Consider the following 22941-nt stretch of genomic DNA (forward strand, 5'->3'; position numbering starts at 1 on the left):
GTCAACCATATCAAGAGCTCTGCATAACACTGGCCTGTATGGGAGGGTGGCTAAAAAGAAGCCGTTACTCAAAAAGTACCATCTGAAAGCACGCCTAGAGTTTGCCAGAAAGCATGAGAGTGACCCAGCTGCGATGTGGGAAAAGGTTTTGTGGTCAGATGAGACCAAGATAGAGCTTTTTGGCCAAAACTCAAAGCGCTATGTGTGGCGCAAACCTAACACTGCCCATGCCTCAAGACACACCATCCCTACAGTGAAGTATGGTGGTGGCAGCATCATGCTGTGGGGATGCTTCTCATCAGCAGGGACTGGGCATCTTGTTAAAATTGAAGGAAGAATGGATGGAGCAAAATACAGGGAAATACTGCAAGAGAACCTGCTTCAGTCAGCTAAAAAACTGAAGCTTGGGAGGAAATTCACCTTTCAGCAGGACAATGATCCCAAGCACAAGGCCAAAGCAACATTGGAGTGGCTCAAGAACAGTGGCCCAGTCAAAGTCCTGATCTCAATCCCATTGAGAATCTGTGGCACTATTTGAAAATTGCAGTCCACAAGCGTCGTCCAACCATCCTGAACAACCTGGAGCAAATCTGCCAAGAATGGGTCAAAATCACTCAGACACTGTGTGCAAAGCTGGTACATACTTACTCCAAAAGACTTAAAGCTGTTATTGCAGCGAAAGGTGGCTCTACCAAATATTAATGTGTGGGGGTTGAATACTTATGCAAGCAAGATATTTCAGTTTTTTATTTTTCTTAAAAATATTTCCCAACATAAAAGCAATGTCACCTTACAATAATCGATTTTGAGTTTCAGTGTTTTAAAATAAAATATCAAACAGAACGAAATTTCAATGTACCATTTGTAATTCAGTAATATGAGAGAATTGGTCAGGGGTCTGAATACTTTTGCAAGGCACTGTATATAATATATATATATATATATATATATATATATATATATATATATATATATATATATATATATATACACACACATACATACATACATACATACATATACACACACACAGACACATATATAGTCACCTCCAAAATTATTGGCACCCTTGATAAAGATGAGCAAAAAAGGCTGTATAAAATACTCATCGCCACAAAGCAAGGAATGTGGTGTTAGGCAGCCAAAGGAACCAGACAACACAAACAACCGCAGACTGCCGTCATCAGGTAAGAACATGCAACTCTTTCCAGATGACACAAGAGACATCCATCATCATGGTCCACCGGTGCTGTAGCAATGGATATACATGTACACTTCAACACATACACACACTTCAGGCTGCAGAACCGTATCAACTTATATAGAACTAAAAATAGAACTATATTTGCAGCTCACACCTGGTATGAAGAGATGGCTGCCATGTGCACTTTGAGGGTCATCAAGCGAAGGCCCAATTGGGAGGGACCAGAGGTAATCCAGGATGCTCACCACTGGGCAGGAAAGGGGTCTAGCGCTGAGCCCTGACATTAAATGAAATATCTCTTCAATTTGAAGACGTAGCACTGGTGTGTCGACTGCTTCAGAAAGGCCTGACTGACATGCAGATAATATTCTTTTTCCCCTTTAATTCTGGCCAGGTGGTCTTTAAGATGGCTCCTTTACCCACCCCGGTGGTATATCCTTGGCACAGGCCTGTGACGTTAGAACACTGGAAGCAAGAATCAGTGTGCCATATGCCAGGGGAGGTTGTGGGTTGTTTGATGTGCATCATATACCACTCCTAGAACTATGGGAGTAACTTTTTCTAGGGACATGGGTAAGGTACACCATCCATACTTATGGAAGACTCCTAGCAGTTCTCTGGGAGGAGGGGTAAAGGCACACACCCCCTATTTAGGAAAAAGAGAGTGCAGAACCAAGGCTGCAGGACAAGCATCCCAGCGTAACTCAAGGTCAATATGGTAACAGGAGGCACAGGTGTGTGTTGACTTCCAGGTAGCAGCCCTGCAGATTTCTGGATATGAATGTCCCTGAAGCAGCCATTGAGGCAACAGTATATCTGGTGTAATGAGCCTTATGGTTATGGTCATACATGTATACATTTGCAGACTAGATCATTTGCTTCATGGGTCTGAAACTGGCGCTGTTTTGAACAGCAGATGGTCTGAATTCAATTCAGAATATCTGTAGACAGTTGGTTTCTTACATCTGTTTTTTCACAAGGTTCATCTGAAAAAAATGTTTTTTGCGGTGCTGTGTGTCAAAGCCAACACATTTTATTGCAGTACATTTTCTAAATGCGTTAAATACTTGCGATGCACTGTCCAGTTATTTTTTCAATAGTCATTCCAATAAATACAATTTAATTTTAGAATACATTTATTATAAAGTTAAAGTCATAGTTTTTACAAAAATAGATATTTTCTATACTCATTATAAAGCATCCTTCATAGAATATTACAGCACCAAGCGGTACTTGCAAGCAAACATAATCCATACTGCACAAGCTGATTCGGGGTAGGGAAAGACTCTCACTCGAACTGCAATCCGTACGTGATCTCCACGACAGCAAACGATTTCATCACAAAAGGGAGACCTGCCCAAAAACAAAGCAGGAGATTTCATAAACAAACTAGCTAACTAACAAAATTGTGTCATCCCATCAAAAAGTGTATTTTCCTTCAGGCTGGTTCATACTTTTTTCTGCAGATAAATGGTGTACATCAGAAGCAGCCAACTCATGGCTTATTGTTTGATCTGGCAAACCCAGAAGTGGTACAGTGCAGAAGACCCATGATCATTTCAGTCTGTTAACTATTCCATTTATGTCATTTTTTAAACAGAATTCCATTTTCAATGTATTATCATTACTTCAAAAAGTTTAGACTTGATTATTGGACTCTCAAAAAATATATAATAAATAAATAGATACACGTTAAATAAATACATCAAACCAATACAGACTAAGAATTCCTTAAATGAAAAAAAATATGTCATTAATCTGCAACAGGTTGATGTTTGTATCACAGGATTACCGGTAACCAGACTGGAAATGCCAATGAAACATAATAGCAGATAGATTCCACTTGTCCTATAATGTATGATTATACTGTAGTGAACTTGTTTCTACACCTCAGTCTGGATTATATTTCTCTCCTCTAGAATATTGTTTATATGAAACAGTACTGAATCATAAACTTTATAACTAAGCGGTAATGTCACACAGCAACAAATCTATTTTAAATGCTTGAAAATGTTGGGTTTTGATTCTGTAATAAAATAAAAAAACAGGTCAGGCACAGAAATGGTTTAGATATGACAACTAGAATCCTAATAAAATGGAAATGTTTATACTCTTTTAGCACACACCTTAAACACGTAGAAAATGCTCTTCTAGCATTTCTGTGAACAAAGTGGATTGGAAATCCCTTAAATGTGTGCCCATCAGGAACTGCTCTCCTGATTGCATCCTGAAACTCTTCATTGCCACAGGAGATACCAGTTGTACGTTCCATCTCATATGCAGACAACGCAGGCGATAAAAGGTATGAGAGATGGTCATCCCAGACTGTAGCCAAGCCCAGATCCTATAGAACAAACTAGATTATGCAGATGCAGATAAACAGTATATACATATATATATATATATATATATATATATATGATTTGCATTTATGTAGTTTTATACAGGTGTACTGCAAAGCACTGTACAGTACATAGCAGAAAAAAGAACAAACCACAATACATTTGTATAGCATGTCACACAAACTGCCATAATCAGACCATTTAAATAACATATTTAAATAACAGTATATACAGAATACAAAAGCAGCAATTTTAAAGTTACATTAAAACCCACTAAGTTAAGAAACACATTTTATAAAAGTGCATTTTTAGTCTTGACTTGAAAACTGTAATGGTCCCAGCTTCCCTGACAAACGAAGACAGAGCATTCCATAATTTAGAGCTCTACTCCTGCAAATAACTAGGTGCTAATCCATTCAGGGCCTTGTAAATTAACAGCGCAATCTTAAAATCAATTCTATAATGCACAGGGAGGAACCAGTGTAAAGAGTCCAAAACAGAGGTAATATGTTCACTTTTTCTGTTTTAGTCAGAATTCTAGCGGCGGTATTCTGAACAAGCTGCAAGCGGGATACCACATGTTTTGGGACACCAGAAAAAAGTGCATTACAATAATCAGTTCTAGATGAAACAGGACTCATTTTCCTTTCTATGTCCTCACCTTCTTCAGTGTGGAGTGCCTGCCTGGGCTGCTTTATGTCAACAGCCACCATATTTATCACTAATTAAAACAAGCACTGTAAAGCAGACAACAATAGGCTACATTCAAAACAAAGACAAAAGAATTTAAACAAACGTTTTGAAAATGAAAATATAAGAAGAAAAACACTTACTGATATAAACCTCACAATGTCGTAAATTGTGTTCAGTGGGAGAAACAAGACAATTTCACCAGCTACCTGAAAAGACCTGGACATACACCTTTCGAACTTCATCTTGTCAGTAAAAAAAAAAAAAAACTCTCCGAAGCATAGCAGCTTATCCTGCGCAGAAATAACTGTGAATGCAGCATTTTCTATAGCAGCACACTGTAGTTTACACAAATAAAATTAAAGTCTAAAATCAGTTTAATAAAGAAGGTAAGAAACACAGAATATATAAAATAACAATATCGGTCAGAATATATAACCACACAAAAATATGTCTCTCATTAGTTTTGAGCTAGCAATGCATTGGCTCCTAGGCCAAAAAAATTGCTTGCTAAATTCAATTGCCACTTTGTAGGAGCAAGTTGGTTGCTACAATATTCAACTGCTTAAAATACAACAACTTGTTAAGACACAAAAGTTATTCTAAAACATTAACTTATGTTAGAACTAACTTGTTTGTTGCCTTATTCTGTCGAATAGGTAATCTATCCAGCAGATGGCTGCAATTAACTCAACATTTTTTATTTTAGCTCAAAGAGCCAGCTGCCCAACGTTTCTCAAGGGAGCCTGTGTTTGAATCCAAACGTTGGAGGTATTTATAGGTTTTTGACGGCATGACAACTACTTGTTATTGTTTACATTCAAATTCATGATTATTCTTACATGATATAATGGTGTTCTATATATTGTGACATCATTTTTACTTCTATCTTTGAATCTGTATTAATTCTAATTAACACTACTTTATATAAACTTATATTTTTATTATATCATGCAATGCTGGCTCTGAGGATCAGTCTAGATTTGGCCTCCCCAGCTCATCAGCATGCACAACTTTTGAATTAATTTTGTTTATTTATTTAAATGTTATATACTTATTGAAGTTAATTAGTTCATTCTTTTCTGTTGAGTCCCGCTGGCATAATCGTGTTCAGTCTATTTATCCATTTACTTTCTTTTATTCTTCTATATGTCGCATTGTCTAATTTGAGCTGTTCTAATACTACAAACTTTACATCATTTATGTCATGTCCCTGACTGGTGAAGTGCTGTACTATTGGTTCATTCATTTTTTTATTTCTAATTAATGAAAGGTGGTTCTGAATTCTTTTATATAAAGTAGTTCCAGTCTCTCCAACATATTTGATTTCATCACATTTTTCACAGGCTATTCCATAAACAACATTGCTATTTTTAGAGTAGGTATTAGTTTTTAGTGGATATGTGGTGTTCTTATGTTTAATTATATTTTTACGTTTGTCTATGTATTTACACACTTTACATCTACTAGTGCATATGTTCGTAGAACCTATTTTGTCAATTATTCTTTTATGTTTACTGTGAACTAAAATATCACCTAAATTAGCTTCTCTTTTGAATGCTACAACTGGGGCCTTAAGAAATACTTTTTTTTAATTTTTCTGAATTATGTAGAATCTGCAAGTGTTTCCAAACTATCTTAGAAATATTGGGCAAAAGTTTAGAGTAAGTCATTATTAATGGGACTCTTTTGACCTTTTTATCTCTATTTTTATAATCTAGTAGATCATCTCTTTTTAGTTTATCCACTTTTCTTAACTCCATCTCTATAATTCTTTCTTTGTATCCTCTTTTTTTAAGATTTGTTTTTAATACATTTCTTTGTTTTACATAGTCACTTTCTTTTGAGCATATTCTTCGTATTCTTATTCCTGGACCCTTTGGGATTGCCCTTTTAGTGTGTATCGGATGTGCAGAGGACATGTGTAAATACTGGTGCATGTCAGTAGGTTTACAGAAGAGGTCAGTCTCAATTGAACCTTCTTCAAGTTTTACTATGGTATCTAAAAATTCTATTTCTTTCCTTGTCCATCGAAGGTCCACCTTAATATTACTGTGTATTTCATTTGCCATTTTATGAAACTGGAAAAGAGATTCTTCTCCATGTGTCCAAACCCCAAAAATATCATCTACAAACCGAATGTATTCTAAAGGTTCTCTTTCCGATTTTCTAAGTAATTGTTCTTCCCATTTCCCCATGTATGTACTGGCAAAATGCATTCCTAATTTAGATCCTATTGCGGTACCATCGTTTTGTTTGTAATTCTTATCAACAAATGTAAAATAACTGTTTTCTAAAACTATGTTGATCATGTTCAGTACCTCTGCTGTAGGTATTGATTTATCTAGTCTATTATCTAGTGCTTTTTGACAAGCTTCTAAAGTTTCTTTACGAGGGACACTTGGGTACAAGGATTTTACATCCATGCAAAATAAAATTGTATTCTCTGGAAGGTTGTGTTTTATTGATTCAAGTCTTTTTAAAAATTGTGTTGTATCCTTAACATAGCTTGGTAATTTCTCAACGTGCGACCTAAGTTTTTTTTCTGCTATTTCAGCTATTATGTGTGTTGGATTATCAATTGTACTGACTATCATTCGCATAGGGTGATTTTCTTTGTGCATTTTAGGATTTCCTCTTGCTAGGCCTGTTCTTGCATTATGTGGCTGCATGTATTTTTTTTATTCTTTTGATATCATGCCTTTATTGTATAGTCTCTCCGCAATTTCCTTAACCTCTTTTACTGATTTATTGATCTTATTGCTTTTAACTTCTTCATATGTATATGTATTATTTCATTCACATTCTACAGATTTCATATAGTCATCTGTGTTCATTATCACTATTCCTGAGCCTTTATCTGCTGGTCTTATCATTATATCATCATCATTTAACAACTCAGTCATAGCTTGTTCTTCAATATTGGTTAAATTAAGTTTACATCTTTTCTTTAGTCCTACTATTATTTCTTGTTTAACTACTTCAATATACATATCTAACCATTGATCTCTTCCATCCGGAGGAGTCCATGTGCTTGTACTATTAACCTTAATCCCATTCTCATAATTACCCTCTGAATCTGAGATATTTTCATTGAAAAAATATTCTGCTAATCTCATGCGTCTCTCCCACTACTTTAATTCAGTGGCCAGTTTATCTTTATCGATGTATCTTTTAGTCGGTATAAACTTAAGTCCTTTACTCAGTATCGCTTTTTGGGATGTGGTTAAAGTTTTACTTGATAAATTGAATACTATGTCTTCTGTCTTATCTTTTGTGTATTTGGTACCATGTCTATTTTTGGGTCTCCTATCTTTCTGTTTTGAATTCTCTGTCCTATTCATGTTTAACTCTCTATTTTGCATTTTATTATTTACTTTAACCTGGTTTATTTTTACTGTTTTAGATTTATTTTGATTATCTTTCTTAATTATGCCACAGTATTTAGATTTTCTTCCGGTGCCATTGTCTTTAAATACAATAACTGAGAAATGGTTATTGTTGTATAAAAGATTAATTGGATCGTTCTTATTTTTTATATATTCTATTGTGCCTTCGTATTTAAAACAGTCCTTATTCTTTAAGTCTATGTATACGTGTATGGGCCTATTTTGGAGGTCTACAGCTGCCATAACTTCTGCCTCGGTAGCCCATGAATCTATACTCCCATCACTTAATTTCATTTTTTCAATATGGGTCACTGAGTTGATGTACATTTCATATTGTTTTATATTGCTTTCCATTAGTTCTATTACATTATGTCTAATTATTCGATGGTCATTTTGTGAACCGTATAAAACTACACCTAAACATCTAAAGAAACAGTTCCCGTCCTTCTCCATTTGAACTATGTTGTAGTCGTTATAACGCTTATACTCGCATTGCTCAAGCATTCTATTCGAAAGTGTTTCAGCAGTGTTTTCCTTATTCTCTGATTTGTTATGATTTGAAATTTTAATTTTTTCTAGACCTATTCTATTTTGTAATCCCAGTTGACCTCTTAATTTGTGTAATTTCATTATCTTTTTGTTCAAATGTTCTAGTGTTTTGTTCTCAAAGTTGTCTACTTTACGAAGTAACTGTCTAATTTCTGATGGAGGGAACATGCAATTTATGTCATTTATTACTATCTCTATTTCATTACTTATTTCTCTAATTCGTCTTGCCGATGTTAATTTAGCTTCCTGCATTACCTTAAACGAAGTCTCTTTTAATATCTGATTTACATTTAATCTTTCTGCTTCACTAGTCTTCATGTTTACGCTTAGTTTTATTTTAAAGCCAGTTGGAACTACTGCATTATCTATTCAAGTTTCTATAAAGTTTTGATGAGAACGATACTTAGATCTCTGTGCCGTCAGTCTCTTAAGTTTATTATCTGCCTGTCTTGCCCTCCTGGATTGGTGTAATACTCCAGTCCGCCTCTCACTTCCTCCATTCATTTCCTTTGTAGGATGATATTATGTATAAAACACAATAATATATTTTAGCTCAAAGAGCCAGCTGCCCAACGTTTCGATATGTTGTACATATCTTTCTCAAGGGAGCCTGTGTTTGAATCCAAACATTAGAGGTATTTATAGGTTTTTGACGGCATGACAACTACTTGTTATTGTTTACATTCAAATTCATGATTTATTCTTACATGATATAATGGTGTTCTATATATTGTGACATCATTTTTACTTCTATCTTTGAATCTGTATTAATTCTAATTAACACTACTTTATATAAACTACCACAATCTGAAAGCTAGGTTTATTGAATGGCAGTTTTTCTACTACAATTAATTAAGCTGCAGTACATTTGTTCTTTAATTCCCTCTCTCAGGAGTACACTTCCAAATTACAGTCCCAACTTCCCCCGTATAGAATGGGAGAACCCGGTGGGGAGCACGACGGACGAAACTGAAATGATGGAAATGACAAATGACTGCTTCCTAACGCAATTTGTCAAGGCACCGACTAGAGGGGAGGCATGCCTTGATTTAGTCTTTTCAAATAATGAAGACAGAATAACGAAAACAGAGGTCAGAGAGCCATTGGCAAACTCAGACCACAACATGGTCTCATTTGAAGTATTTTTTAAAACCCCAAATGACTATAGCTAAGATTTACAATTTTAGAAAAGCAAACTATGAAGGTATGAAACAGAGACTAACAGAAGTAGATTGGAGTAAAATAGAGAAAACATCCACAGAAAAAGAATGGCTCTTTTTTAAAATTGTAGTATTACAGGCACAAAACAATTACATCCCAAAAGCACACAAATCTAAATCTAAAACAAAAATCGGCAAAATGGTTTAATAGATCAATTAAAAAAAAAAATACTGCGAAAAAAGGCACTTTTCAGAGCATTTAAAAGGGACCAAAAACAAAGTACACAGAAAGAGTACTTGGAACTGCAAACACAAGTCAAAAAAAAAGTCAGAAATGCCAAGAGAGATAGAAAGGAGGACACGGACAACATGCCCCACATGTCGACCTGTTCCTATCCAATTTTAAATAACTTTAGCATAACAGTGTTAAAGGGACTAGGAGCTCTAAAATAAACAAATCCCCTGGGCCAGATGAGATCCTCCGAATAGTACTCAAAGAAATGAAAGAAGTTATTTACAAACCGCTAACCAAGATCATGCAACAGTCTCTTGACACAGGGGTTGTACCGACAGACTGGAAAATTGCAAACGTAATACTGATTACTAATTTATCCACAAAAAAGGAAACAAAACCAAACCAGGTATCTACAGACCAATAAGCCTGACTTCTATTATATGTAAACTTATGGAAACTATAATAAGATCTAAAATGGAAAATTGCCTATATGGCAACAATATCCTGGGAGACAGCATGGTTTTAGGAAAGGGAGATCATGTCTAACTAACCTGCTTGATTTTTTTGAGGATGCAACATTGACAATGGATAATTGCAAAGCATACAACATGGTTTATTTAGATTTCCAGAAAGCTTTTGACAAAGTCCTGCATAAAAGATTAATTCTCAAACTGAACGCAGTAGGGATTCAAGGAAATGCATGCACATGGATTAGGGAGTGTTTAACATGTAGAAAACAGAATGTACTGATTAGAGGAGAAACCTCAAAATGGAGCAAGGTAACCAGTGGTGTAACACAGGGATCAGTATTAGGTCTTCTGCTATTCCTAATCTACATTAATGATTTAGATTCTGGTATAGTAAGCAAACTTGTTAAATTTGCAGACGACACAAAAATAGTTGGAGTGGCAAACACTGTTGCAGCAGCAAAGGTCATTCAAAATGATCTAGACAGCATTCAGAACTGGGCAGACAAATGGCAAATGACATTTAATAGAGACAATTGTAAAGTACTGCACATAGGCAATAAAAATGTGCATTATAAATATCATATGGGAGATACTGAAATTGAAGAAGGGAACTATGAAAAAGACCTAGGAGTTTATGTTGACTCAGAAATGTCTTCATCTAGACAATGTGGGGAAGCTATAAAAAAGGCCAACAAGATGCTCTGATATATTGTGAGAAGTGTTGAATTTAAATCAAGGGAAGTAATGCTAAAACTTTACAATACATTAATTAGTAAGACCTCACCTAGAATATTGTGTTCAGTTCTGGTCACCTTGTTACAAAAAGGATATTGCTGCTCTAGAAAGAGTGCAAAGAAGAGCGACTAGAATTATCCTGGGTTTAAAAGGTATGTCGTATGCAGACAGGCTCAAAGAATTGAATCTATTCAGTCTGGAATAAAGACGACTAGGCGGTGATCTGATTCAAGCATTCAAAATTCTAAAAGGTATTGACAATATCGACCCAAGGGACTTTTTCGACCTGAAAAAAGAAACAAGGACCAGGGGCCACAAATGGAGATTAGATAAAGGGGCATTCAGAACATAAAATAGGAGGCACTTTTTTACACAGAGAATTGTGAGGGTCTTTGAACCAACTCCCCAGTAATGTTGTTGAAGCTGACACCCTGGGATCCTTCAAGAAGCTGCTTGATGAGATTCTGGGATCAATAAGCTACTAACAACCAAACGAGCAAGATGGGCGGAATGGCCTCCTATTGTTTGTAAACTTTCTTATGTTCTTATGAAACACTGTACTGTACAGTCATGCTCGTTCAGCGCAAATACTGTAGTCAGGACCCAGCGTATTTTTATCTGTACTTATTATCAATTAAAAAAAATGATACTTTGGACTTAGGCTAGACATTTTCAGAGATGCAGAATCACAGTCAAATTGTTCTTGCAGTTTAACAATAAATTTATAGAATCACTTAAATTTAGTGAATATTACAGCAAACTAGGCTCCTCTGTGATTTTATTCACAAGTTATAAAAATAAAACAAATGGATGCATACTTTAGTTAAGCAATCACCAGCAACAGATCACCTAAATGTATTTATCTTAATTCTAGAAGTCTCAGAAACAAAATGTTAGAACTTGAAGCTACTGCACTAACACGTAACTACGATGTGATAGGTGTTACAGAAACTTGGTTGTCTGAGAGTGATGGAGACGAATATAATATTAGTGGGTACACACTGTATAGGAAAGACAGGCAGGACAGAAGAGGCGGAGGGGTAGCGCTATACATAAGAAATAGTCTTGAAGCCCAGGTGTTAAATCAGGACAAAGAAAACAATGCAGAATCAATATGGGTCAGAATAATGGACAAAAATTCAAAGGGCATAATAATAGGAGCATGCTATAGACCGCCAAATTCAGACGCTGAGCAAAATAATCTGTTATACAATGACATTCGAAATGCGTGTAGAAAAGGAGAAGCCATACTAATGGGGGATTTCAACTTCCCCTATATAAAATGGGAAAACCCGGTGGGGAGCACGACGGACGAAATTGAAATGGTGGAAATGACAAATGACTGCTTCCTAACGCAATTTGTCAAGGCACTGACTAGAGGGGAGGCATGCCTTGATTTAGTCTTTTCAAATAATGAAGACAGAATAACTAAAACAGAGGTCAGAGAGCCATTGGCAAACTCAAACCACAACATGGTCTCATTTGAAGTATGTTTTAAAACCCCAAAAGTAATGACTAAAACTAAGGTTTACAATTTTAGAAAAGCAAACGATGAAGGTATGAAACAGAGACTAACAGAAGTAGACTGGAGTAAAATAGAGAGAACATCCACAGAAAAAGGATGGCTGTTTTTTAAAAATGTAATACTAGATGCGCAAAGCAATTACATCCCAAAAGTAGACAAATCTAAATCTAAAACAAAATGGCCAAAATGGTTTAATAGATCAATTAAAAAAAATATGCAGCAAAAAAAGGCACTTTACAGAGCTTTTTACAAAGGAGGACACGGACAACATGCCCCACATGTCGACCTGTTCCTATCCAATTTTAAATAACTTTAGCATAACAGAGGCAGAAGTGTTAAAGGGACTATGAGCTCTTAAAATAAACAAATCCCCTGGGCCAGATGGGATCCTCCCAATAGTACTCAAAGAAATGAAAGAAGTTATTTACAAACCGCTAACCAAGATCATGAAAACAGTCTCTTGACACAGGGGTTGTACCGACAGACTGGAAAATTGCAAACGTAATACCGATCCACAAAAAGGAAGACAAAACCTAACCAGGTAACTATAGACCAATAAGTCTGACTTTTATTATATGTAAATTTATAGAAACTATAATAAGATCCAAAATGGAAAATTACCTATATGGTAACAATATCCTGGGAGACAGTCAGCATGGTTTTAGGAAAGGGAGATCGTGTCTAACTAACCTACTTGACTTTTTTGAGGATGCAACATTGAAAATGGATAACTGCAAAGCATACGACATGGTTTATTTAGATATCCAGAAAGCTTTTGACAAAGTCCTGCATAAAAGATTAATTCTCAAACTGAACGCAGTAGGGATTCAAGGAAATGCATGCACATGGATTAGGGAGTGGTTAACATGTAGAAAACAGAAAGTACTGATTAGAGGAGAAACCTCAAAATGCAGCGAGGTAACCAGTGGTGTACCACAGGGATCAGTATTAGGTCCTCTGCTATTCCTGATCTACATTAATGATTTAGATTCTGGTACAGTAAGCAAACTCGTTAAATTTGCAGACGACACAAAAATAGTTGGAGTGGCAAACACTGTTGCAGCAGCAAAGGTCATTCAAAATGATCTAGACAGCATTCAGAACTGGGCAGACACATGGCAAATGACATTTAATAGAGAAAAGTGTAAAGTATTGCATGCAGGCAATAAAAATGTGCATTATAAATATCATAGGGGAGATACTGAAATTGAAGAAGGGAACTATGAAAAAGACCTAGGAGTTTATGTTGACTCAGAAATGTCTTCATCTAGACAATGTGGGGAAGCTATAAAAAAAGGCCAACAAGATGCTCGGATATATTGTGAGGAGTGTTGAATTTAAATCAAGGGAAGTAATGTTAAGACTTTACAATGCATTAGTAAGACCTCACCTAGAATACTGTGTTCAGTTCTGGTCACCTCGTTACAAAAAGGATATTGCTGCTCTAGAAAGAGTGCAAAGAAGAGCAACCAGAAGTATCCTGGGTTTAAAAGGCATGTCGTATGCAGACAGGCTCAAAGAATTGAATCTATTCAGTCTTGAACAAAGAACACTACGCGGCGATCTGATTCAAACATTCAAAATCCTAAAAGGTATTGACAATGTCGACCCAGGGGACGACTTTGACCTGAAAAAAGAAACAAGGACCAGGGGTCACAAATGGAGATTAGATAAAGGGGCATTCAGAACAGAAAATAGGAAGCACTTTTTTACACAGAGAATTGTGAGGGTCTGGAACCAACTCCCCAGTAATGTTGTTGAAGCTGAAACCCTGGGATCCTTCAAGAAGCTGCTTGATGAGATTCTGGGATCAATAAGCTACTAACAACCAAACGAGCAAAATGGGCTGAATGGCTTCCTCTCATATGTAAACTTTCTTTTGTTCTTATGTTCTTATGAAACAGATGTCCGTTGCGGAAATAAAACTGTATTCAGCAACAAACCCCAGCAACTACAAAGTAATGTGAAGAGTCATGCAAAGCATGTGATAAACCGGTTGGAGTCCAGACTCTGTCTGCTCCTGAACTGGACCCAAACACAGCAGTTTGTATCATGCACACCTCTGCAAGATGCATACTTTAAGCCACAGCTTTCATCCACCAATGCCACCTGGCATGCAGGTTATGTCCCATACCTTCGAACTCCCACTACTATACAACCACCTGAATTTGGAAGCAAAGATGGTATGAAGCCTATGGACTTTCTCGCCCAAATATAAAGATAATTCACTGCACAGCTCCTACCCGAGAACCAATGGTTGTACCAGATTGATTACCTGAAGGGTAATGAAGGGAACCTCAAGACAGTGGTGGAGTTACAAAAGAACTCAAGTGCACGACTGGCAACAGTTTAAAAATGTCTACCTCCTACCACGAGGGACTGCTTAGGCGGGAAAGAATACAAAGAGAGCTTGAGGTCCGACAAAACCCTGAAGACCCACTGGAAAAGTTTGTGTGGAAGAAACATGAACTGTACTGTCTGCTTCACCCACAGTGCACGGAAGAGCAAGTAACCCAGTATATTATTGGACTTTTGCATTTTGACTTGAAAGTGCTTCTAAGGTCAATGGAAATAAACACTCTAGAGCAACTGGTGCAAAAAGGCAAAATGCTGCAGCATGGCTTAACACAGTCAAAGAGTCCTCACAAAAGCTTCTTCCCAGCTGATGGAGAAGCTCAAAAGTCTAAATCGGAGAACGCGGTTATTAACGGCTCTTCAAAGTCTGTATCTACATTTAAACAGAAAGCTACAAATTCCACAGCAGTGGTCGAGTGCTTCATATGTCACAAGACGGGGCACAAAGTTTACATGCCCGAAGCAAACCAACAAGACTACAGAACGTGCTGCTACTATAGTGGGAAACTGTCCAACAACTGATGACCTCAATTCATCAGAACAGTTAAACTACAGAGGGAAGGCTCAGATGCAGGGGCAGGGGCCTTCCTATTAGAGCATGCTGCCCCTACTGATCATATCGCTGCAATGATGTCTGGGCCCACAAAGATAACACTGTGTAACAATTTTTTTTTTTTTTTTGTTCCTGGGTAGTGTTATTTCCTAATTGCTTATGCCTCAAAAGTATAGAAAATGGCTATTATTCCCCACAAACTTTGCTTTTGTGACCAGGACAGCGATATTTTGAAATTTACCTATTTTCCAGAACATTCCAGATAGATTCAGTGCTGAGTAAACTTGGAGTAACTTCTAGAACTTTCCAGTAATATAAATAGTAGTATAAATACAGGGGCCTTAAGCCCACCAGTTCAGTTTAGTTCCAGCTGCCTAAGTGGATACATATCTGCATTTTTCTGAGATGGCATCAAGGTCATAGGAGACTTCAAAATGGTGGCATTCCTGATGGGTCTCCAAGGCGGTTTTACCAAGTTTCCCTGCTATCTTTGCCTTTGGGACAGCAGGGACACCAAGGCGCACTACCACAGGCGGGACTGGCCACAGCGGACTGAGTTCTCTGTGGGGAGGAACAACGTCAAGTGGGAGCCACTGGTGGACCCCCGGAAGGTGCTGATGCCACCACTGCACATCAAATTGGGCCTTATGAAACAATTTGTCAGAGCTCTAGATAAGGAGTTGGCAGCCTTCAAGTACCTTCAAGACTTCTTCCCTAAGCTGTCTGAGGCAAAGGTCAAAGCCGGTGTCTTCGTGTCACAGATAAAGAAGATCCTGGAGTGCAATGAATTCCCCAAGAAGCTCACTAATAAGGAGAAAGCGGCTTGGAACAGCTTTGTCGCAGTGGTTCGGGGCTTCCTGGGCAATCACAAGGCCGAAAACTATGTGGAGCTGGTTGAGACTCTGGTGAAGAACTACGGCACAATGGGCTGTAGGATGTCCCTCAAAGTCCATATCCTTGATGCTCATCTTGATAAATTCAAGGAGAACATGGGAGCGTACTCGGAGGAGCAAGGCGAGCGCTTCCACCAGGATATACTGGACTTTGAACGCCGCTACCAAGGACAGTATAACGAGAACATGATGGGAGACTACATTTGGGGTCTGATTCGTGAAAGTGATTTACAGTATAATCGTAAATCTCGAAAAACTACTCACTTCTAAATCTTCTGTAGTCATTTTTGTATTACTTTAGTATAAATACATGTTAATTTGGATTCATATGTTGTTTTTTCTGATGAAAAGACACAAATTCGCCCGTTTTCTCATTGGAAATAGGTACATTTCAAAATATCACTGTCCTGGTCACAAAAGCAAAGTTTGTGGGGAATAATAGCCATTAGGAGGCAGTGTGGTCCAGTGGTTAAAGAAACAGCCTTGTAACCAGGAGGTCCCCGGTTCAAATCCCACCTCAGCTCCTGACTCATTGTGTGACCCTGAGCAAGTCACTTAACCTCCTTGTGCTCCGTCTTTCGGGTGAGACGTAATTGTAAGTGACTCTGCAGCTGATGCATAGTTCACACACCCTAGTCTCTGTAAGTCGCCTTGGATAAAGGCGTCTGCTAAATAAACAAATAATAATAATAATTTTCTATACTTTTGAGGCATAAGCAATTAGGAAATAACACTTACTACCCAGGAACAAAAATTGTGGGACATAGTGTAATCGGTCCATTAGGGGAATGGAATGCGAATCAGTGGCAAGTTGAAGGGGAGAGGACCCACAACTTTAAACTTGCTGAGTGGATCAGGTATGGGGGATTGCCCCTGATTGAACTTAGTTTTCAGCATAATGATCCTAGCACTGCTAGACACTGGTGCCACAAACTGTCAGCTTTCTAAAACATTGTATGAGCAGCTTTCTGGGAACCACCCACCTTTGGAGAGATGGGACAGAAGTGATGTTACCTTAGTCTCCGACATAAAATGCTCTCCACTTGGAATAATGACCGTGACGCTGGAAGCGGGAGGTCTGTCCTGGGAAGGAAGAGTTCTTGTTATGGATCATCTCACCTCAGACTTTATTGTTGGTGCTGATTTTATCAGATCCACCAATTTGATTATTGATTTAGGTTCCCAGAGGGTCTGGTACCAAGAGAAAACAGAACAGACACGAAAAGCAAACACTGTTAATGTTAATTCTACCCTGAACTGCCAACCTAACATCTCAAGTACAGAACAACAGCAGTTAGACAAATTGCTACAACGCTTTGAAGACACGTTGAGCGAACGTATAGGAAGAACTGCTACCATTCGTCACACCATCGAAGCTGGTGGGGTTCCCAGCAGACAACGCCCTTACCCATATAGTCCAGAGAAAAAGGTGGCTATACAGCAACAGGTGGAAGAGATGCTCAATTTAGGCATTATAGAACCATCTACCTCTGCTTGGGCTGCACCTGTTAAAAAGAAGGATGGTGGAGACTGCCTCTGTATAGACTATCGGAAGCTAAATGACGTGACACAGTCCGATGCCTTCCCCATGAAGAATATGCAGGAAGTGTTAGACGACCTCCATGGAGCCCAGTATTTGAGTGCCATTGATCTCCGAAGTGGATATTGGCAGATTGAGATGGAGCCTGCTAGTAAAGAGAAGACAGCATTTATCGCTCACTTCTATCTCTATCAATTCTGTGTGATGCTCTTTGGCCTCAAAAACGCACCAGACACCTTCCAGAGGCTTATCAATGAGATATTAAGAGGCCTAATTCATCACCATTGTTTTGCCTATCTAGACGATATCGTTGTCTACTCCCGCACCTGGGATCAACATCTGAAGGATCTGGAGGAGGCCTTGGGCAGACTCGGGAAACATGGATTGACCTGCAAGAAGGAAAAATGTGTCTTTGGCCAAAGAGAGCTGAAATACCTGGGACACATTATCTCCCCTGAAGGTGTTGCTCCAGACCCGAGCATGTTGGAAGCCATCGTAAACTACCCCTGTCCGACTAAACCAGAGCAAATCAGACAGTTTATTGGCCTATGTAATTGGTATGGGGGTTTCGTACAGAACTTCTTGGACATTACTGAACCTCTTACTAGACTGCTGAAGAAGAACTCTACTTGGAAGTTGACCCAAGAAGCAGGATCAGCCTTTCACTTTCTCAAGGAGCAGCTACAGAACAGCACATGCCTGAGCTACCCAGATTTCTCACAACCATTCATCCTGCAGACAGATGCCAGTGCAGTGGGCTTGGGTGCCATTCTCTACCAGCAAGAAAGAGATCAAAAGAAAATAATTGTCTTTTGAGCAAGACTCTGACTCCAACTGAAAGAAGATACCATGCAACTGAAAGGGAGTGTTTGCAGTTGTGTCATCTACCAAGAAATTCAGGCCATATCTGGAAGGACGCTGTTTCACACTCTACAGACAACAGTGCTTTAAAATGGTTGTCAAGTATGAGGGACGCGAGCAGCAAATTGGCTAGATGGTCTCTTCTGCTCCAAGAGTTCAACTTTGTTGTGAGGCACTGTGCGGTCTTGTAAAACCAGGCAGCAGATGTACTCTCTAGAAATCCCATTTGGAATGCAGAGTGTGAAGTTGGCCAATCAGTGGATAAGATGGTACCAAATCTGAACATCACCTCTCCGTTGTCGCCTTCAGACCCCATGGTCGCCGTAGCAGAGGGGAATGCAGACCTTCCATTTGATCGAGAAACATTGAGCATAGCCCAAACTAATGATGAATATCTAAAGCCCATCATTTCCTATGTACAGTATGGGGAACTCTCAGCATCAAATTTGCAAGCTTCCAGAATTAAGGGCACCAAGCATAATTATGCTATTGTCAATGGAATCTTATATCGATTGGAGGACTCTGATGGACCCAACATAGAGGGAAATTGGAAGACTGTTATTCCTGAAAGTTTGAAAAGTAAGATCTTTAGACTCTTCCATGATGATGAGACTGCAGCACATATGGGACCCCTGCCGCGGAAGAGGAAACGAACATCTGCTGGTGGTGGTGGGTCAAAGTGGGTCGAGTTATTCCCTCTTCGAAAGGCAACTGCCAGAACTATCATTCAAAGGCTAGAGAATGAAGTCTTCTGCCGGTGGGAAACTCCCAAAAGTCCTGCTGTCTGACAACGGTCCCCAGTTTATACCCAGGGAATGGAAGCAAACTTGCCAACGTTGAGGAATCCAAGATAAATACATCTCTACTTACCACCCACAATCCAATTGGACAGAACGCATGAACCGAACAATAAAGTTCATTCTCCAGTCCTATGTGCAGCAAGATCATACAAAGTGGGATGAATGTCTGCCGAAGTTTGCTTTCGCTATCCGGACTGCTATTCAGGTCCAGCCCAGCTGAATTTGGGGCAAGACATTGCACTACCTATTGACAGAGCCCTATGTTCAGAGCAGGCTGATGTTAATGAGGACCCAGCTGGTTATGAAGAGGACCTCCAAGAAAAGCTACTGGAGTATTACGAACTCACAAAACAGAACATATTGAAGGCTCAGCAAAAACAAAAGAAATATTATGATGCAAAAAGATGGCCCATTCAGTATAACATCGGTGAGCAAGTGCTACTGAGAACACATCCTATTTCTAAAAGGGAGGAGCACTTTGCAGCAAAACTAGCTCAGAAATGGACTGGACCTTTTCTGATTCACAAGAAGGTTAACAATGTGAACTATGAGATCTACAATGCAGTTCAGACAAGTATGGGTGTACACAATATCCAGAATCTTCGACCATATTGTAACTTTCCAAGAACTGCACCTGAGGATTGTACTACAATCTGTCAAGCTAAGAGGAACATGGAGGAACAACAGGATTCAGAGCCTAATCCTGACCAAGATATGCAGATAACAACCCCAGGAAAGCCATACAATCTGAGAAGGCGTCCAAGAAAGGACTATAGAAGGATGGTCTTTGGGAAGCCTTAAATAAAGAATAAAATGAAACCTTCCATTAACATTCTCCAAGTTGTTTTGCAGGTCTGAGAGAGGAAGATTTGTTTGTTTTACTGTTTTTTTTTTTTGCAACAACTGAACCTGAGGAAAAAAAAAGGACTTCTGGACATTGAAGCGATTTAAATGGGTTAATTTTGAACTTATTGTTAAAAACAAAAAGAAATATTGTCATTGCTAAGCAGTCAGGTATTCTGTATTCCTATTTTGTTGCTTTTCATGGGGACAGACGCGCTCTCTGGAACCTGCGCGTCGCTAGGAAGAGATCTCGGAATCCACGGCTCTTGGTGAGACGGCCGCCCACCAAAACAAGCGCTGTAACTGGAATCGGAAGACAGCCACACTCCGGCTGTTCACAACACGACTTGTACCCTCCCCACGGTAGGCCGAACCCATTTCAACAGATAGCTAGCCTAGACCCGACTGCCGTTAATACTTTTGAATATTGGTTAATAAAAGAAAGAAAAAAAAGAGAACAAGAGAATCAAAGAAGGCTTGCTGGTTTATTTTGTATAAGACTTGAGACAACCCGTGTGGTTACAGTATAGTCAGACTCTGGACAGTAAAGTTAACTGAGCGTTTGCGTTAGGTTGAGTGGACATGCCGATTTAAAAATACTTTCTGAAAATAAGTTTTATTATTGTGACGCAGCAGGGCCTATGTACGTCAGCAATGAAGTAAAATGAGTTAAAGAAGATAGTATTTAGAGACTAAGGTGCATGCCAGAATTTAAACGCTATTACCTGAGGTTTAGTTGTCCTCGAAGAAGATATTGTTGCTTCAGAAGAAGGTTGTTTAATTACTTACCTATTTGCTGAGATCTGCCATTCCTGGGTCGTTTATTGCGTCATCCTTGGACTACACGTGGACGACACATGTGAGGACTACGGATACGTAATTACCAACAATTTTTCATTTTTTGGGATATTTTGTGTTTTTTTTGTACTTTGCAAGGATATTTCTAATTTCGGGACATTGCTAAACTAAGAAGATTGTTTTTTTTGTGTTTCGGGACAGTGTTAAACTAAAAGTATATATTTTTTGTGGTACTTTGGGACTTTGCATTGAAAGAAGATACCGTCAGGGTTTAAGGACTGTGAGTAAAAAGAAACTGACTGCCTCCAGAGCCCGCTCCTTCTCCACCCTCGCCCCACAGTGGTGGATTGACCTTCCTACAGATGTCAGGACTGACCAGTCCGACCACCTTCCGGCGCCTCCTCAAGACTCACCTCTTCAGACAGCACCTGTAGAACTCCTCTTTTCCCTCTGGACATTTATCACTCTTCCTTAAATGCGCTTTACTTGCTCTTATCTGCCCCCTATCTTACTGCATTTAATCCTGTACTTTAGAGTACTGTAATCTGTCACAAGTGTTATTTAATCTGTAGTATTTTGCATTTAATTACAACCTGATGTAACTATCACAGACACTGTTATTTGCTCCGTTATTTAATCGTATTTTGTCATACTTGTACTTGCTAGAACCAAAGTCATTGTATTTTTTATCTTGCTCTGAATTGTATTATTACTTGTACTTTGATTCTTGAAATGTATTGTTGTTTACGACTGTAAGTCGCCCTGGATAAGGGCGTCTGCCAAGAAATAAATAATAATAATAATAATAATAATAATAATAATAATAATAATAATAATAATAATAATAATAATATGTTTAATGTGAATGTTCATGTGTATGTTTCTGTAACTAAATGTTGGGAAAACTAAATACTGTGTTATTGCAAAAAGGGTATTGAGTAAGTTTACTATTTAGTTATCAGAAATATACTGCGCAGTGAGTAAAGGTACAGATTAAAAAAAACTGAGTACTAAAGTGAAGCTATTTCCTGAGTTAAAGAAAAGTCAAATCAAACATTGTAAAAATAAATTTGCTTTGTTTAAATCGCACTGCTGCATACATAAATGCATGTTTTTGTTATTTTCTTTGTTTCGTTTTTTTGTAATCGGAACCAGGGCATTTCATTATCTCACAGACAGTAAAGCAAGTAGAAATAAAACAGGTCACTGCTGTGATATTCAATGTATGAAATAGGGTGCATTGTTTATAAATCCTGTGTTTTTACTGTAATAGGCTTGATTGAAAAAGTAAAGTTATTGGGGTGATTGTGATAACTGTATTACTGGTGAGAGTGGAATGAAATAGGGGATATTTGTCCATACTATTGTGCATGAGATTAAGCTCTGGTGCACCACCCCTAGCCAATTATAAAAATAAATTTGGGTTATAAGAGAATTATACAGACAATCCAAGTTTATTAGTGCGTTTACCCTAGTAATTGTGTAACATTCATTAAATTGCACTTACACAAGCATTGTCTCCTCCAATTACATTGAAATGCAAGTAAATCCTGTATCTCAGTCTACAGTGTTGATTTTGACATCCCAGCTGCCCTAGTGGTCTGGCGGTTGCGCAGTAGGAAAATGAGAAATATGTTTGTTAGACCTGCTTTGTGCGCTTGTGGGGGGAAAAAAAAAATCGATCTTCTCTCACAAATATTTTTTGTGGTCAGAACAATTTCTTGTGAGGGTTTGGGCAATTTAATTTATACGCACCGCCTATGATAACATACATTTACCAAAAAATACACTTTAGGTAATCACCATTACAAATAAATAATTATGCAAGACTATGTTTTTTTTTTTTTGTACAGTAAGTTTGTAAAATTGCCATGGAAAATTCCCACTTTACAGACTGAAGGTCAATGTGGCCCCCTCTCAAAATTTTAGGGGGACATTTTCTTCAGTGAGGGGGTCAATATGTTTGATTCAGAACCAACCACCATTTCTTATTTGTGTT

General features: G+C 38.1%; 1 protein-coding gene across 4 annotated transcripts in view; it reads right to left on the reverse strand.

Moving 5' to 3' along the window:
• Positions 1-2322: 2322 nt before the first annotated feature.
• cep76 (centrosomal protein 76) overlaps positions 2323-22941 on the reverse strand; it is a 105934-nt gene continuing 85315 nt past the window's right edge. For 3 of the 4 annotated variants that reach the window (XM_059013652.1, XM_034058901.3, XM_034058899.3), the window contains 2 exons: positions 3331-3548; positions 2323-2557 (listed from right to left, as the gene is read on the reverse strand). In XM_059013652.1, coding sequence (XP_058869635.1) covers positions 2419-2557; positions 3331-3548 — 357 coding nt within the window. In that variant the 3' untranslated portion in view covers positions 2323-2418. Of the gene's footprint in view, positions 2558-3330; positions 3561-22941 lie in introns of those variants that run through there. The other variant, XM_059013661.1, reaches the window with a different exon arrangement.

The sequence above is a fragment of the Acipenser ruthenus genome, chromosome 3 (assembly GCF_902713425.1).
Source record: "Acipenser ruthenus chromosome 3, fAciRut3.2 maternal haplotype, whole genome shotgun sequence".
Lineage (NCBI taxonomy): Eukaryota > Metazoa > Chordata > Actinopteri > Acipenseriformes > Acipenseridae > Acipenser > Acipenser ruthenus.